Here is a 13350-nt window from a genome sequence, read left to right as displayed (position 1 = left end):
TTCTCTCCTATATTGGGGAAAAAATTTAAAAATCATGGTCTTTCAAATACACTGTCTTTGAATTAAGATATATGAGAGAGCTTTTGCATATGTTGGGCTAAATATTCTTAACATTAGAGACCTTCTAAATATTCTTAACATTAGAGACCTTTTGACTTTTTTCAGAATTAGGCCATATCATCTTCAACCAAATGTCTGTTTTTAAATGTAATACAAACAAAACAGGTTTTGATTTTATTTTACTTTATATATGATTTTATTACTATTTTTATTTATATATTATTTTGTGTTATTACATTATTTTTTAGGTTACTATATTATTGCAGGTTTTTCCCCTCTGTCTTTCATAGCTAAATGATGTCTCCATCACTTCTACTATCATGGCTTGTACTTTCCTTTCTTCCAAGTTGTTTCAGAGCTGTCCAAAATAACATCAGAAATTGTCACTGAGAAATACTGCCTCATTAAATTGATCACTTGAAGCCAGTAACAAGAAGAGGATCACTGAAAATTACCTGTATATTTAGAAACTTCTTGAATATTTAAATATTGTTTCTTTTCAGCAAAAGCAGAAAACACCAAGTACAAATGAAATAAAGGGGTGGTCAAACTCCATGTTTAGCTTACCAGTGGTATAGATGGCTACTGCTTGATACTCAACTCATTTATCTTTCTTTCAAGGTATGGGAAGCTTTTTTCCACATCTTGAAGTCAGCTCCTATGATAAAAGAGTGTTGAAAATGGAAAGCGATTTAGAAAGATTTGTCAGGTATTTATGCTCTTTAAAGCAAAACAAACCACACATTCATTTTGCAGAACTAGAGAAGAAAGGAATTGACGAATTATCAGCTGACCTCGTGCAGGAGAATTAAACACTGGCACTAATTAATGGCTAGTTAGCAGAGCACCATCTTGATCTCAGTGGAGGTCGCCTGGATAGGGGCCATAAATCCATACTGCAAATGAGAACAGCTTCAAGATGCTTCATTTCAGCTAAATGAGATGTTGGCCCTCAGCTGCTGGGAAGCTGCTAAGGCAGTATTTATTAGGTCAGAGTTTGGGACTTAGAGATCCATTTTGTTCCCGCTGGCTATGCAGCTGCTCATTATCATTGATAATTTTTCTAGGGCTTCAGTAGTTTTATATTGTGCATGTTTTCCTCTTGCAGGCATTTGGACAGTCCTTCTCGATTCACCGCAAAGTGGCTGAAGATGGTGAAACACGTGAAGAGACTCTCCTCCAGGAGTCTGCATCAAAAGAAGCTTATTACCTTGGGAAGATTTTGGAGATGCAGAATGAGCTGAAGCAGAGCAGGGCAGTGGTCACCAACGTTCAGGCAGAGAATGAGAGACTCACTGCTATTGTCCAGGACTTGAAAGAGGTAAATGGGGGTGTGCAGGGAGCAAGAGGCTGAATTTTCTTGGAATATCATGGATGGCATGGCTCTGACTCATGAAAATACTACAAGAAGTAAAAATGCTCACCTACCACCAGTCTGTGATCATCCCAGAAACCACCTGGCCTGAGAGGGATATAATTTAGAAAGGAAAAAATGTAACTTTGTTACTATTTTTAAACAGCAACAACCCTCCCCCCCAACAAATACAGTAAAACTCAATTCAGGAAGCTATCATTTCCAAAGCACTCTTAGCATTTTCTATTGTGTTTTACAGTGCCTACATATAAGTGAGTTTTACATAAACACATTTTCTGTATGCTTCTGATATTCATGTAACTCCTCTCTTTCTCAACATTCACATAATTTCTCAGGTATTCTGGATTGGCTAGAATTAGATAAAGCTTTCACCATTTTTTTCTACTGTAGAGCAAAATTGAAATGCATGCTCATGTTTAGGAAATTTACAAAAGGAAGCCAAATGTAGTTACTGGCCATATGGGACACAGTGGTTATTGATTAATTTCAGTAGAGAATTTAGTAATATTTAATAACTTGTCCTTTTTTTCTTGAAAACTGGAAGTTTAGACAGAAGGGGTTTTTACTTATTATTGTTTCTATATCCCAGTTAGTGGAGGACTGATATAATTTTACTGGTTTATTCTTTCTGTATTGATGGTTAGTTTTCACAATTCATGTAGCAAAGTTCAACACAAGACCATACATGAGAGGAAGGTGACTCTGTTTCCTTCAGCTGTGCTAGCAAATTGACTTTTGCTCACCTTCTTAGACTCTTAGACTAGCCATTTTGGCCAGCATTAATTATGGAGAAATGGAAGATGAGGAATACTGGCTATCAACTCCTGGGTTTCTCATAGATTTGTGACCATGTGCTCATTTTAGACGTACCTCTTGTGCTCTTAAGAAGTTGACATTTATTGAAAACTTTTGTCCTTTGGCTCGTCCCTCTCCTGTGAGTCCCTGTGCAACACCGCTGATCTATTCATTGGTCTCTAGTCTCCTTTCCTGGGTGTAGGCTGTTTTTGCAATCTGGGTGTCTGAGAAGTTGCCCATGAGTCTGCTATGATCTTGATGGTCTGTTTGCCAAGGTGCCTTCAATGCACACTTTTCTTTTATCCTTCTGCCATTTCTTCTAGTGCTTTCATGCCCACATTCATACCTCATTTCTACCGGTCTTACTGTTTCTCTTAAAAATCTCTACAGATTTAGTTTTTTAAGCAAAGCAACTACATGGAGGGGAAGGCAGCACTTGGAAGTAACCCCACATCCTCCCTGCTTTCCCCAGGAATGCTTGGATGTTAGGGGCTCTCCCCAGTGTCCAGTTGCTGGAAGAGATATTTCCTAGGTGGTTCTGGAAAGTGATTCTTTCATGTGAATTTAACAAATTAGCAAAGATTATCATGTTTTCTGTAGCTGAGTGGAACGGCATCCTTTTAACCTACAGAAACCCCTAGGACAGGGTCTCACTGGAACTGGGTCTTTTACCCCCATTGAACATTCTTATTTAATGGTTGCACTGGACTTGCCCATAATACAAATTAGGTTTCAGTTAGAAGTAAATATATGCTATTTAATTGCAAGTTTCAATTAAAATATGCGATTGTAATTGCTGTTGTGATGGTTATAAAACAAAAAAATCAAGTTTATATCTACTCATCCTAAAATATTCTTGGTAGCAGGCAACCAGCTGCTGACACACCTACCTAACCATTTGATTAAAGCTCACAGGTCCTGATGACCTGGGGTTCAGTCACAAATGAACAACTAAGAGAAAATTACACATTTGCCTTTGTACTCTATTCCTTCCTCTGGGGTCTCCTTGGGATTCCTACAAATGCAAATCTGCCTTCCATTTTCTGTCATGATTATTGATCTGTAAGTTATTCAGGAGGCAGTTTCAGTGCCTGTCCTCCCTAGAATATTGATTGTCCCCATTTCTTTGGAGATAATGGTAACCCCTAGTGTGAGACCAGCTTGCAATTATTTCCAGTTCTAACACTAAATAGAAACAAGCCCTAGTAGTTAATTAAAGTGCAAGAAAATAATTTACTTGAATAAAAATAAGGCTGATAAACTCATTGTTATTAATAAGATGATGTTGGACCCTGAGTATAAACTCCTTGACTGTGTTGTGGAGCTACAATCAATGTATTGAAACATAAATGGCATTAGTGCAGTCAGTTCATTACCAAGCTTATACCACACACTATTATGATTAATGACTTGAATATAATAAGAGATAGAGTGTGATTGACACCTACCTTGGGCTCACCCTTGCACCGAGCTCAGTATACCTTGCTCCAAACACATAAATCCTAAGGCTGTAATGTCCAAGTGTCTGCAGAAATGAGATGCCCTTCTACTGTAAGCGTTTATGAACTTTGACTGCTTGGTTCTGGGTACTGCTAATAGGAAAAGGGATACTTGGCTTACTTCAAATCTTGACAGCCACTAAGGTGGGAAAAAGAAATATGAAATGTCTGGTACATTTTGGGGTAAAGAGAGTCATTAGTAGTTGCCACAGGTAGATTGCTACAGTGAGAAAATAATTTGTCTCTTTAACCAGTGTATTTGAAAATCTTGTTAGAGGAAAAAAATGGAAGAAAAAAAGGATAGTCTTTATGTGAGCAACTGTACAGAGTGATGTGCAGAGAGATTCTGGATGTAAGTTACCTGGCTGTACCCTGTCTCTTCCTTTCCCTGCCCACCCCCGCCTCTCCCAAAGGAATATGCTTTATAGTTGTTTTTTAAACCTCACTTAAGATATCTTATAAACTAAACCAAAAAGTAATCACTCCTTCAGACTTAATATAAAAGGTTTGGAAAACTGCTGTGTGGTCCTGGAAATAGCATTTTTGCATAGATGACAGAAATTTATGGTACTTCATCCATGCACTCAGTCCCTTACGATACTGAAGACTGACAGCTAGGTTTTCAAAAAGTGACCCCTGTTATTGGTCCACATCCCTAAATAACACAGTGAGTGTTTCTCCATTCTCTAGTCTGTCGTGGGAGTCCTCTTCCAAATACATTCTGCTTTCTGCATTTGCACAGAAATCCATAGTCATATGAATGTGTATGAGCATTTTGTGAACCATCAGAACACACTCGCATGAATGCTGATGGCTTTTAGGAATCTTGGGAATTCCGTAGCCCCAGAGTTTAAAAATTCATGACTTTTTACAAGTATCTGCCATATAGTCACAGCTGATGTCTGCAGGGCAGCTTGACCTGGATCCCTTTTGCTATAAAAGGGAATATATCAGGCTCGGGTCTCTGGAGGTTATGCATCTCAGTCTGGGAAAGTAAACAAACTAATTTCAGTGCTCATTACTAGAAAAAGACACATTTCTGAAGAACTTGAGCATTTGTTTCACCCTGATGGTGAAGGATGAACCAGGAATCTCTGTACAGATGGCTTTCTAGATTCATGTTAAAATGATCAAAAGAGTAAAACACCAGCAGCGTTATTTTTGATGTAATAAAAATCCCTAGCGGTTTGGATAGGAATATTATTAACTTATCACCTAACTAAATAAAATATACATTTTGGGAAGTAGGTAGCCCTTTTCATTCTTTTCTCCCACCCAGAACTCAGACAGAGGATGTAGAAGGTTGTTTGGAGAGTCTTAAAACTGCTGTAATCTGAACCAGAAAATACACAGATTTTAAAACTGAGGCCAGAGAGACCAGATTTACAAAATCTGTATGTTATGAATCACACAGTTTATGGAAGATGGCCTCTCTGTGTGGAGAGATCAGTATGGTTATTAGCTTATTTAACCTTTTCTAACTGCATATTAATTGCCTGCCTTTATTATAAATATTAAAGAAATACTCTTTTAAAAAACATATTTTAAAAATACAATCTTGTATAATTTTCTAATTCCTCAGTGTTTGTTTTGTCCTATTTAAAAACTGTGTTTACTTGTAGTCAGGAGATGAGTGACTGGTTCTTCCATTTGTGCTACTGAAAAATCTTTCCTTATGGTAACAATAAGCACTTTATAAATGGGTACAGAAGATGAGATCACTACCTTGAGAAGTTGATAACTGACAGAGGTGGTTATGCAAGCACAGATGAAGTGAAGTCCTCAGAAGTTGGAGCAGAAAATTTTTGTGACAAGATCATACTCCTCCTTCATGAGGAAGCTGAATGCCTTGGAGCTAGGCATTCGAAACAGGTGACAAGTTGAGGGGAAAGAGCATGAAGTAAAGAGGGAAAGCAGGTGAAACTGTAGAAAATGGAGATGAAAGATGGTGTTTGAAAGTTTGAGTTGCGTAGGTGTTATGAGACTAGGATTAGGAGTTGTGTCAAGTGGGTAGATGAATGCTTTTGTGATTGAAGAGGCTGGCAGGTATGGGTCAGCTCGCTCTTAAGAAGACTAGTGAAAAGGAGGAGGAATAACATAAGAAAATCATGGACCAATGGGTTAAAACTCCTAGTCTGTGCTACTAAATGTCACTGCAGCAGCTGCTGGCATTGCAAAAAGAAATCGGCACCTGGGTACCTGCAGTCCAGGAGATAACAGATTAACAGGGAGGTTTATGTGGTGGCAGTGTTAATGGGACATGGCAACAGCACACACCTGAGCTTCCAGAGGGCAAAAGCAGAGATGAGAGCAGTGAAAAAGTGTTGGGGAGAAAAATACAAATTGGTGAGACACTATGTGTTGAAACCAGGTGAAAAAAAAATCTAGGATGAAGTTGTGCAGCCTTGCTGCCCTTGAAATCAAAAGCTAAACTTTTATTCACTTCAATAGTACAAAGGTCTTGTACTTCATGCTAATCAGGAAACATATGGGTGTCACAGCCTGGACTTTTTTTGAGGGGAACCTATGTATGATGCAAAGCATGAGCACTTCTGCTGGGTGAATAATTATAAGAAGTTTTGCTGCTAGCTATGGCCATTTCAGAAATGTAACCTCATGCTAAATGCATTTCAGAATGCACATCTGCATTCTGAAAATACATGAGAAACGGAAAAAAATTACAGGCATTATATTCACGTTGACTTTTATCTAAAAAAGTAAGAAGAATTAGTATTTCTATACTAAATATACCTTCAAAAAATTCCTATTTGGCTATTTCCTATTAAGAAATTATAATTTCTCAGTCTAAAGAGTTAGGGTTTTTCACATTTTTGATGATTCAGAGTAAAGCCTAAAAGCTTTAAATGTGAACACATATCTAGTTAATACCTACACCAGTTTCAGGTTCTTGTTTTGTTGCTCTAGGGTTAGACTGTAACAGGATTTGGGTACATAGTGCTTCCTATTTAATGTAGGATGTGGTTAGGTCCAAAACTGAGATCCTTAATACGTTCAAATGTCATTTACTCCTGGAGGTTCCTACAGTCATTAGGTGCCTAAGTTTCCACCTGTAAAATTTTCTGCCCATGTAAAGGTCCATTTCCAGACACGTTCAGGAACACGTCTGGCTGGGACTGAGGTCTATTACTATGCTGCTACTGGAGATTGAGCACTGCTGTAGGTGCTACTGGGGTCCTCCAAGGAGAAATTTCCCTAGCTGACCTCATCACATAGTGATGTCCTTCCACTCTCTGGTTCTGATTGTGGCAAGGTTTGGGGCTCCAATTTCTTCTCTGCCTGAGGGATTATGAATCCACTTCTCTCTCTGAAGAAAGTGCCTTAGCAGTCAGTTGGCAGGCTCTTCATTCCTTCAGATGAAGCTGTTCCATTTTGTTGGGGGATGGTTAGTATTTTGTGGGTCAGGGAGAGCAAGAGTGAGCCAGCTCACAAGAATGACTGTAGCCTAAAGGCTAAGACATTCAGCTGGGAATAGGGAACTATTTCTAGTCCCTATTTCCATTAATGTTTAATAAGAAATACTTAAATATCAATTGGGGCAGAGACCAGAACCCTGGCCTCTCCTCTGTGAGATGACAGCCCTCAGTAAAGGCTGTCTCCATCCCTCAGAGAGAGTGTAGTCTTCAACCTGTCTCTCCTGTGGCTAGTAGTTTGACTACTGAGGTCTTGGAGGGAGGTAGCTCTAGGTTTCCAAGTGAGGTAGCTTTCTCTGACTCTGTGTTGAAGAAAGATGGAAAAGATAAGTCCATGCTATGAACCATGTACTGCAGGAAGCATCTTTTAGTGTCCTGGCCATAGTGACAAAGCTCTCTTAGAGAATAGTGAACCCTCTTCAATGTTACTAGCTTGCTTTCCCTTGTGGTTGTCTAATTTTCTTCATGCATAGAATAGGGAAGCTGTGATTGTGCTTTGAGGATTATCCTACACAGTGAAGCAATTTAAGTGACTGCACTGTTGACTGTGACAATGCATACAGCATTCTTCCATGATCTCACCTGCTCCCTCATGGTCTTGTCCTGTGCTTCCCAGTGGCCGCATCAACAGACTTATCCCACTCAATCTGCTGAAGAATGGAAGTTTCTTCTGGCATTTACAGTAATTAAATAAAGTCTGCATTATAAATATATTTATCTTCTTACTAATATTACGCTGGTACTTGCAGCAATGGCTTCATTTCTAGAGGGAGAATGAGTAAGGAAATACAGTGAAGCATTCACTGTGGCCATTGATAATGCTGTCTTCATCTTAAGGTACCTTCATGCAAGCACTGCTTTTTGAAAAGAAGCTGTAGGAATGTGATGCCAGAGCAGCCCACGGAGATGACTGTGGGGGTCAGAGCTGCCTGAGAAACCAAGTGCAGCTGAGGCGTGCTAGAGAGGTGGCAGAACTGTTCCTCCTGTCAGGAAAGCTCTCTCATCACAGTTTAGGGTAGTATTAGCATAGTCAGTCTAATTGACTATATTTACATTCCTTTGGTTTGGAAGCTTCCTTCAACTGGCTAGAACCAGCTCTAAATTAGGCTTAGAATATAAATTCGTTACTTTGCCCTCTGGGAAGTGTTTTTCTTTTCTCTCTCCTGTTTTTAGAAAAGCCTGCTGAAGGGAAATTTTCCAGCTTGCTGGTGCCTAGCTACCCTCATAAATTTTTCTCCCTACTTTGCTGACAGTGCTAATGGGTGGGGTTTTTTGTTGAGAGGCTGAAAATTTTGCTAAAAATGTATTGTTTACTTCTGCTTTCAGGGAAAGTTTTCAGATTGACCTTAATCCTAATTATCATATAATAGCATAATGTTCTGTAACATAGGAAATTTTATTAGATGTTTCTGACCTGCTTCAAATCAAACTCCAGTATATACTTGTGTCTTATCTGGACCTCTTTAAAAACATGTTAACCATTTCTGTAAGTGGTCAGGTGTTAATGCTTTTCCTGTGAAGGCACTTACTTGTCTGTGCTCTATCTAGAGCCCTGCTCTGGGGGCTTTAGCCTGCATAGGGTGGAGAGTGACCCTGTCCTTGCTCCAAATTCCTGTCCTCTTGACACGTCTCTGGAAAATCAGCAGTGCATGTTTGTAAGTGAAGGCCACTGGTGGGTCATCATTGGATTGACTGCAAGTGATGCCCTTCACTATCACTGCACGCCATTCCTTTAACCCTTGTTCTGTTTTTTTTTTCTGACACTTATACACACATTTCCATTCATCCTGTGTACATATCAGTCTCACTATTTCTTGTAGAAGTGCCTACATCCACTCACTTCAGACTGATATGGACCAAGGCATAATCCCTGTAAAAGAGGTCCACTGCAGAGTTTCTCCTAACAGGCAATAAAGATAATGTGTAGATGGGCTGTGATGGGAAAAGATAGCAGCAGACCACACTGAAGTGTAAAACCTGACTTTGCAGCATGAGGCAGTCTGGAAGGTACAAAACTCTGGAGGTGATTCTTAATGGTGTTTGCTGACAAAGGTTTTTTAATAATTTTCACATAATTTGTACAGCGGTTTTGTGAGGGTGTTATTTTGTAGAGTTAGATACTGATGCTTGTTAAATGGTTTTCTCTGCCTTGTGCATTTACTTTCCATGTTCACAGGACTTTACTTCTGAAAAGAAATAAAATGGCTCTATGTCTTGGAGAAAGACAAATAAAGCAAGCTACGACTTGTAATCCCACCAAATCTCTCCTCATGCAGTGAAAGGGATAGATATGCTAGCAGCTGATACTGTCTATCTGTCAAAGAAAGAGCTTTAAGTATATGCAGCAAGACCTGTCCAGCATAGACTGCTTCTGAGTGTCCTTATTAACAGATAAAGGTTTAATTATAAATCTGCCATTCAACTTCATCTACTACTTAGTTACCACCAAACACTTTCTTGTGGTTCTTGTTTCACATGTTGACCAACAAACCACTTGCTCCTGCAGGTGAAACCAAAGGTGGCCATGTGAGATTCAGCCTTTTATTTCCTGAAATACAGTTTATAATCCTAAATTGTTGTAATCCTATAACTGCTTATAAAATGCTGATGTCTTTAAGAACATACTCCTCATAAGCACCAACTGTAATAGAATAGGAAGGTCAACAGTGCAGAATAAAGGCATTTTGTTGTGGCACTGTTTTCTCAGGGTAATCTCCTTGTTCTGCTGTTCTCACCCTCGACTATACCTGCAAGCTACCAAAACCAGCTTTGGCTGGTTGTGTTTCCTGTTAATGAGCCCAGAACAATGACTTAGGATGCAAACTTGTGATCTGACACATGCATGACACTGTTTTCTTTGGCAAGGTTCAGGCATTTAGCTCTGCTGTGAATAACAGAGTCAAACAATGGACAGTAGGGAGGTCAAAAAAAGGCCAGGCGGGATAATGGGGCATAACCAAGGGACTGTTGCATAAATACATGTTGTGGTTTAACCCCAGCTGGCAACTAAGCCCAAGGCAGCCGCTCACTCACTACCCTTCTGGGGGATGGGAGAGAGAATCAGAAAGGTAAAAACTCATGGGTTGAGATAATGACAGTTTAATAAGTAAAGCAAAAGCTGCAAACAAAGCAAAACAAGGAATTAATTCCCTACTTTCTATCAGTAGGCAGGTGTTCAGCCATCTCCATGAAAGCAGGACTCCATCAACCTAACAGTTACTTAGGAAGACAAAATGCCATCATTCCAAACGTCCCCCCCTCCTCCTTTTTCACCAGCTTTATATGCTGAGCATGACATTATATGGTCTGGGATATCCCTTTGGTCAGTTGGGGTCAGCTGTCCTGGCTGTGTCCCCTCTCAACTTCTTGTGCGCCCCCCCAGCCTGCTCGCTGGTGAGGTGGTGTGAGGAGCAGAAAAGGCCTTGACTGTGTGTAAGCACCACTCAGCAGTAACTAAAACATCCCTGAATTATCAACAGTTTCCAGCATAAATCCAAAACATAGCCCCATACTAGCTGCTATGAACAAAATTAACTCTACGCCAGCCAAAACCAGCACAATACAGAATGTCTTATTATAAACACTCAAATTTTCAGCTTCTTTCAGAAAGGGTCCTTTGCAGGGCCTCAGATAGAAAATGAAAGAGGGTGTACTTTCAGCTGTGCTTCATAATCTAGGCAGTAATTAATCAAATCGGTGTCTAGCAGTGCTCATTCTTACATAAGATCTGTGAAATAATGACCCTTTATTTGTGCTGAGGTAGTGTTACAAAGCCCTTTAAGTACACCCCTGTACAAGGTATTGTGTGAGAATGTGCTGAGAGGACGGCTATGGAGGCCAGAGCTATACCTGGGTTTAAAGAAGGGTGAGACAGAACTCATGGAGGTTGGGGCCATCAGTGCTGCTTATACCTGAAGATCTAGACTCAGCGCCCAGCTCAGAAAGTTCCTCGACCCCCTGATACAGGGGGCTGGGAGGGGACACCAGGGAAAGCATCATCATATAATATCCCCATTTCGTGGGTGTTACCCACCTGTGAGTGGCCACTGCTGGAGGCAGGGTTCTGCACTAGCAGCTCTCTGAGCTGAGAAAATGTTAGTTTTGTGCAGCCCCTACTTTTTTAAAAACACATAACTGTGCTGACTTGTTTTTGTTTCTAGATGAGAAAGCCCTCATAAGAACTGCTTGTGCTGACTCACTCTTTTCAGTATTAATTTGCTGGTTAAGAATAACTTGGGCTTTTGTCTATTCAAGTGGTGTGGAATAAGATGGTTTTTGGCAGTGCTGGGATTGGCTGTATTGCCAATTTTTAAAGAATCCTTGCAATGTGATCTGGACTCTCAGGAGCAAGAGCCCAGGAGCTGTGGTGGCTTGTACCTTGTGACTTCATTCATTTGCCTGGGATTAAGCGGGAAAGGAAGAATACCCTGGGTGCTAGACTTTCTGAAGCTAGAATCCAAAAGCTTAAACACATAACAAGTAAAGACATAACAAGGAGAAGGAGAAATTTTTGCTGGAAGTCCTCACTGCCTGAGTGCACAAGCAAATAGAGCATAAGTTTCAGTGACATGTGCCACTGGAAAAGAATATTAAACAAAGAGTGAAAGTAAGTTTCTTGTCTGTGTTCCAATTAACTCCCTTTGATTTTTTTTTTAAATATCCTGAGCAGTTTCCAATTTAAAAAAGAAAAAAAAAGAGTCAAACCTTCTCTGAGAGACTGATGCTGTTCTTCCCAGTCATTCAGTGTTAGAATGTGCCTGGCAATTGTTGAATGTTTTATATCTTCAGGACTCATTGGGTTGCAGAACAGTAATCTTGAGGTAGTCCCAGTCATCAGTACACAAGCAGTACAGTTGTATTTCTCTTCTCCTGGGAGTCCCCATGTGCATTGTAGTTCTGCCTGACTTTACCGTCAGTTGTTGGCTTTCTCCTGTTCTCTGCATACAGATGCATCACTGCCTATTTTCCTAACCCGCTTCTTCCTAAACTTTTGACATTGCTCATGATTAAGCAGTGCAGTAATGATGGCACTGAGGAGTCATTCATTGACAGATGAGATCAACCAAACAAAGCTGAAAAATGTAATGATCTCTTCCAGTGCTAAGCACTTGGACCTTAAGAGAAACTCCTGCATGTTGATCACAAGTGGACAATAATTACAAGCTAAGGTACTTGAGCTTCCACATCTGCTCTTACTTGTTCAAAAAACGTATTTATTTTCAGTGTATTTTTCTTGTCCTTTAATCAATACTGATTTATTTGTAATGGTTCCTTCTGGGATTCACTAGGTAATCTTGGGAAATGGGATTTACCTTTTCCTAGGAATATGTCTTAGATACCAGGGCATAGAGCATTGCTGGTGACCTGACCCCAGAAGTGGATGATTTGTGAGTTGCAATCAGAGTGAGACTGAGCATGACACATCTAATACATGCCTTTGGAGAGTTAGCAACCAGTAAAAATTTCCCTGACAAAAAAACCCCATCAAACAAATAGAAAGAAAGACATAGAAGCAAAACCTATGAAACCCTGAAAAATATGAGAAAATCAAACATCTCTGGGGTTTATATTTTTGTGCTCTATGTGTTGGCATCCTCTCATTTGGATTCATTCAGACTACATCTTACAAAACTGAAGTCTGCTCTGTGTGGCAATGTGATGCCATCCTTAGGTATGGTCCTCTGTGGAGTAGGTTCTCCCATTCAATTCCCTCTTCTGCCTCAAAACCTCAAACTCATTACCAGTTTGGCATTGGTATGAAATCATTAATAAGTTCTTGGCTCCCATCATCTGTGCTAATTGTGTTTTCTGCAACAAACTCTGTTCTCAAGGGGAAAAATACAAGAGGAAGATGACAGGAGGGTGAACAGCAAGAAACTCAAATAAGCCACCTCTTTTTCTCCCTTTGCCCTTATTGCAGTATGTGAGACAAGCTGGTTATTTTTAGTTATTCTCAACAGTCAGTGCCAGTCAGCATCCAGGAGGAGGGCAGCAAGTCAGGCAGAGGTCAGACAGTGTTATCACCCTTTCATTGTGATGGTCAAATCCACTTTTAAGCTTCAGGATTGAGAGAAATGCACTTTTGCAGGCAAATGTTTTAGATGTGTACGTGCAGATGCACATACATAATCACAGCTTGTCTGCTTCTGTGACGTTATTGTTCCAAAAACCCATCAAATAGGTAGGACTA

General features: G+C 40.0%; 1 protein-coding gene across 7 annotated transcripts in view; it reads left to right on the top strand.

Moving 5' to 3' along the window:
- Positions 1-13350, top strand: part of BICD1 (BICD cargo adaptor 1) — a 183216-nt gene that overhangs the window by 94582 nt on the left and 75284 nt on the right. For all 7 annotated transcript variants that reach the window (XM_074871561.1, XM_074871560.1, XM_074871558.1 and 4 more), the window contains exon 2: positions 1169-1381. In XM_074871561.1, the coding sequence (XP_074727662.1) occupies positions 1169-1381 (213 nt within the window). The remainder of the gene's footprint in view (positions 1-1168; positions 1382-13350) is intronic.

Source organism: Strix uralensis, chromosome 5, assembly GCF_047716275.1.
Source record: "Strix uralensis isolate ZFMK-TIS-50842 chromosome 5, bStrUra1, whole genome shotgun sequence".
Taxonomy (NCBI): Eukaryota; Metazoa; Chordata; class Aves; order Strigiformes; family Strigidae; genus Strix; species Strix uralensis.
The sequence above is the reverse complement of the archived record's forward strand: the minus strand, read 5'-3'. Positions and strand labels throughout refer to the sequence as shown.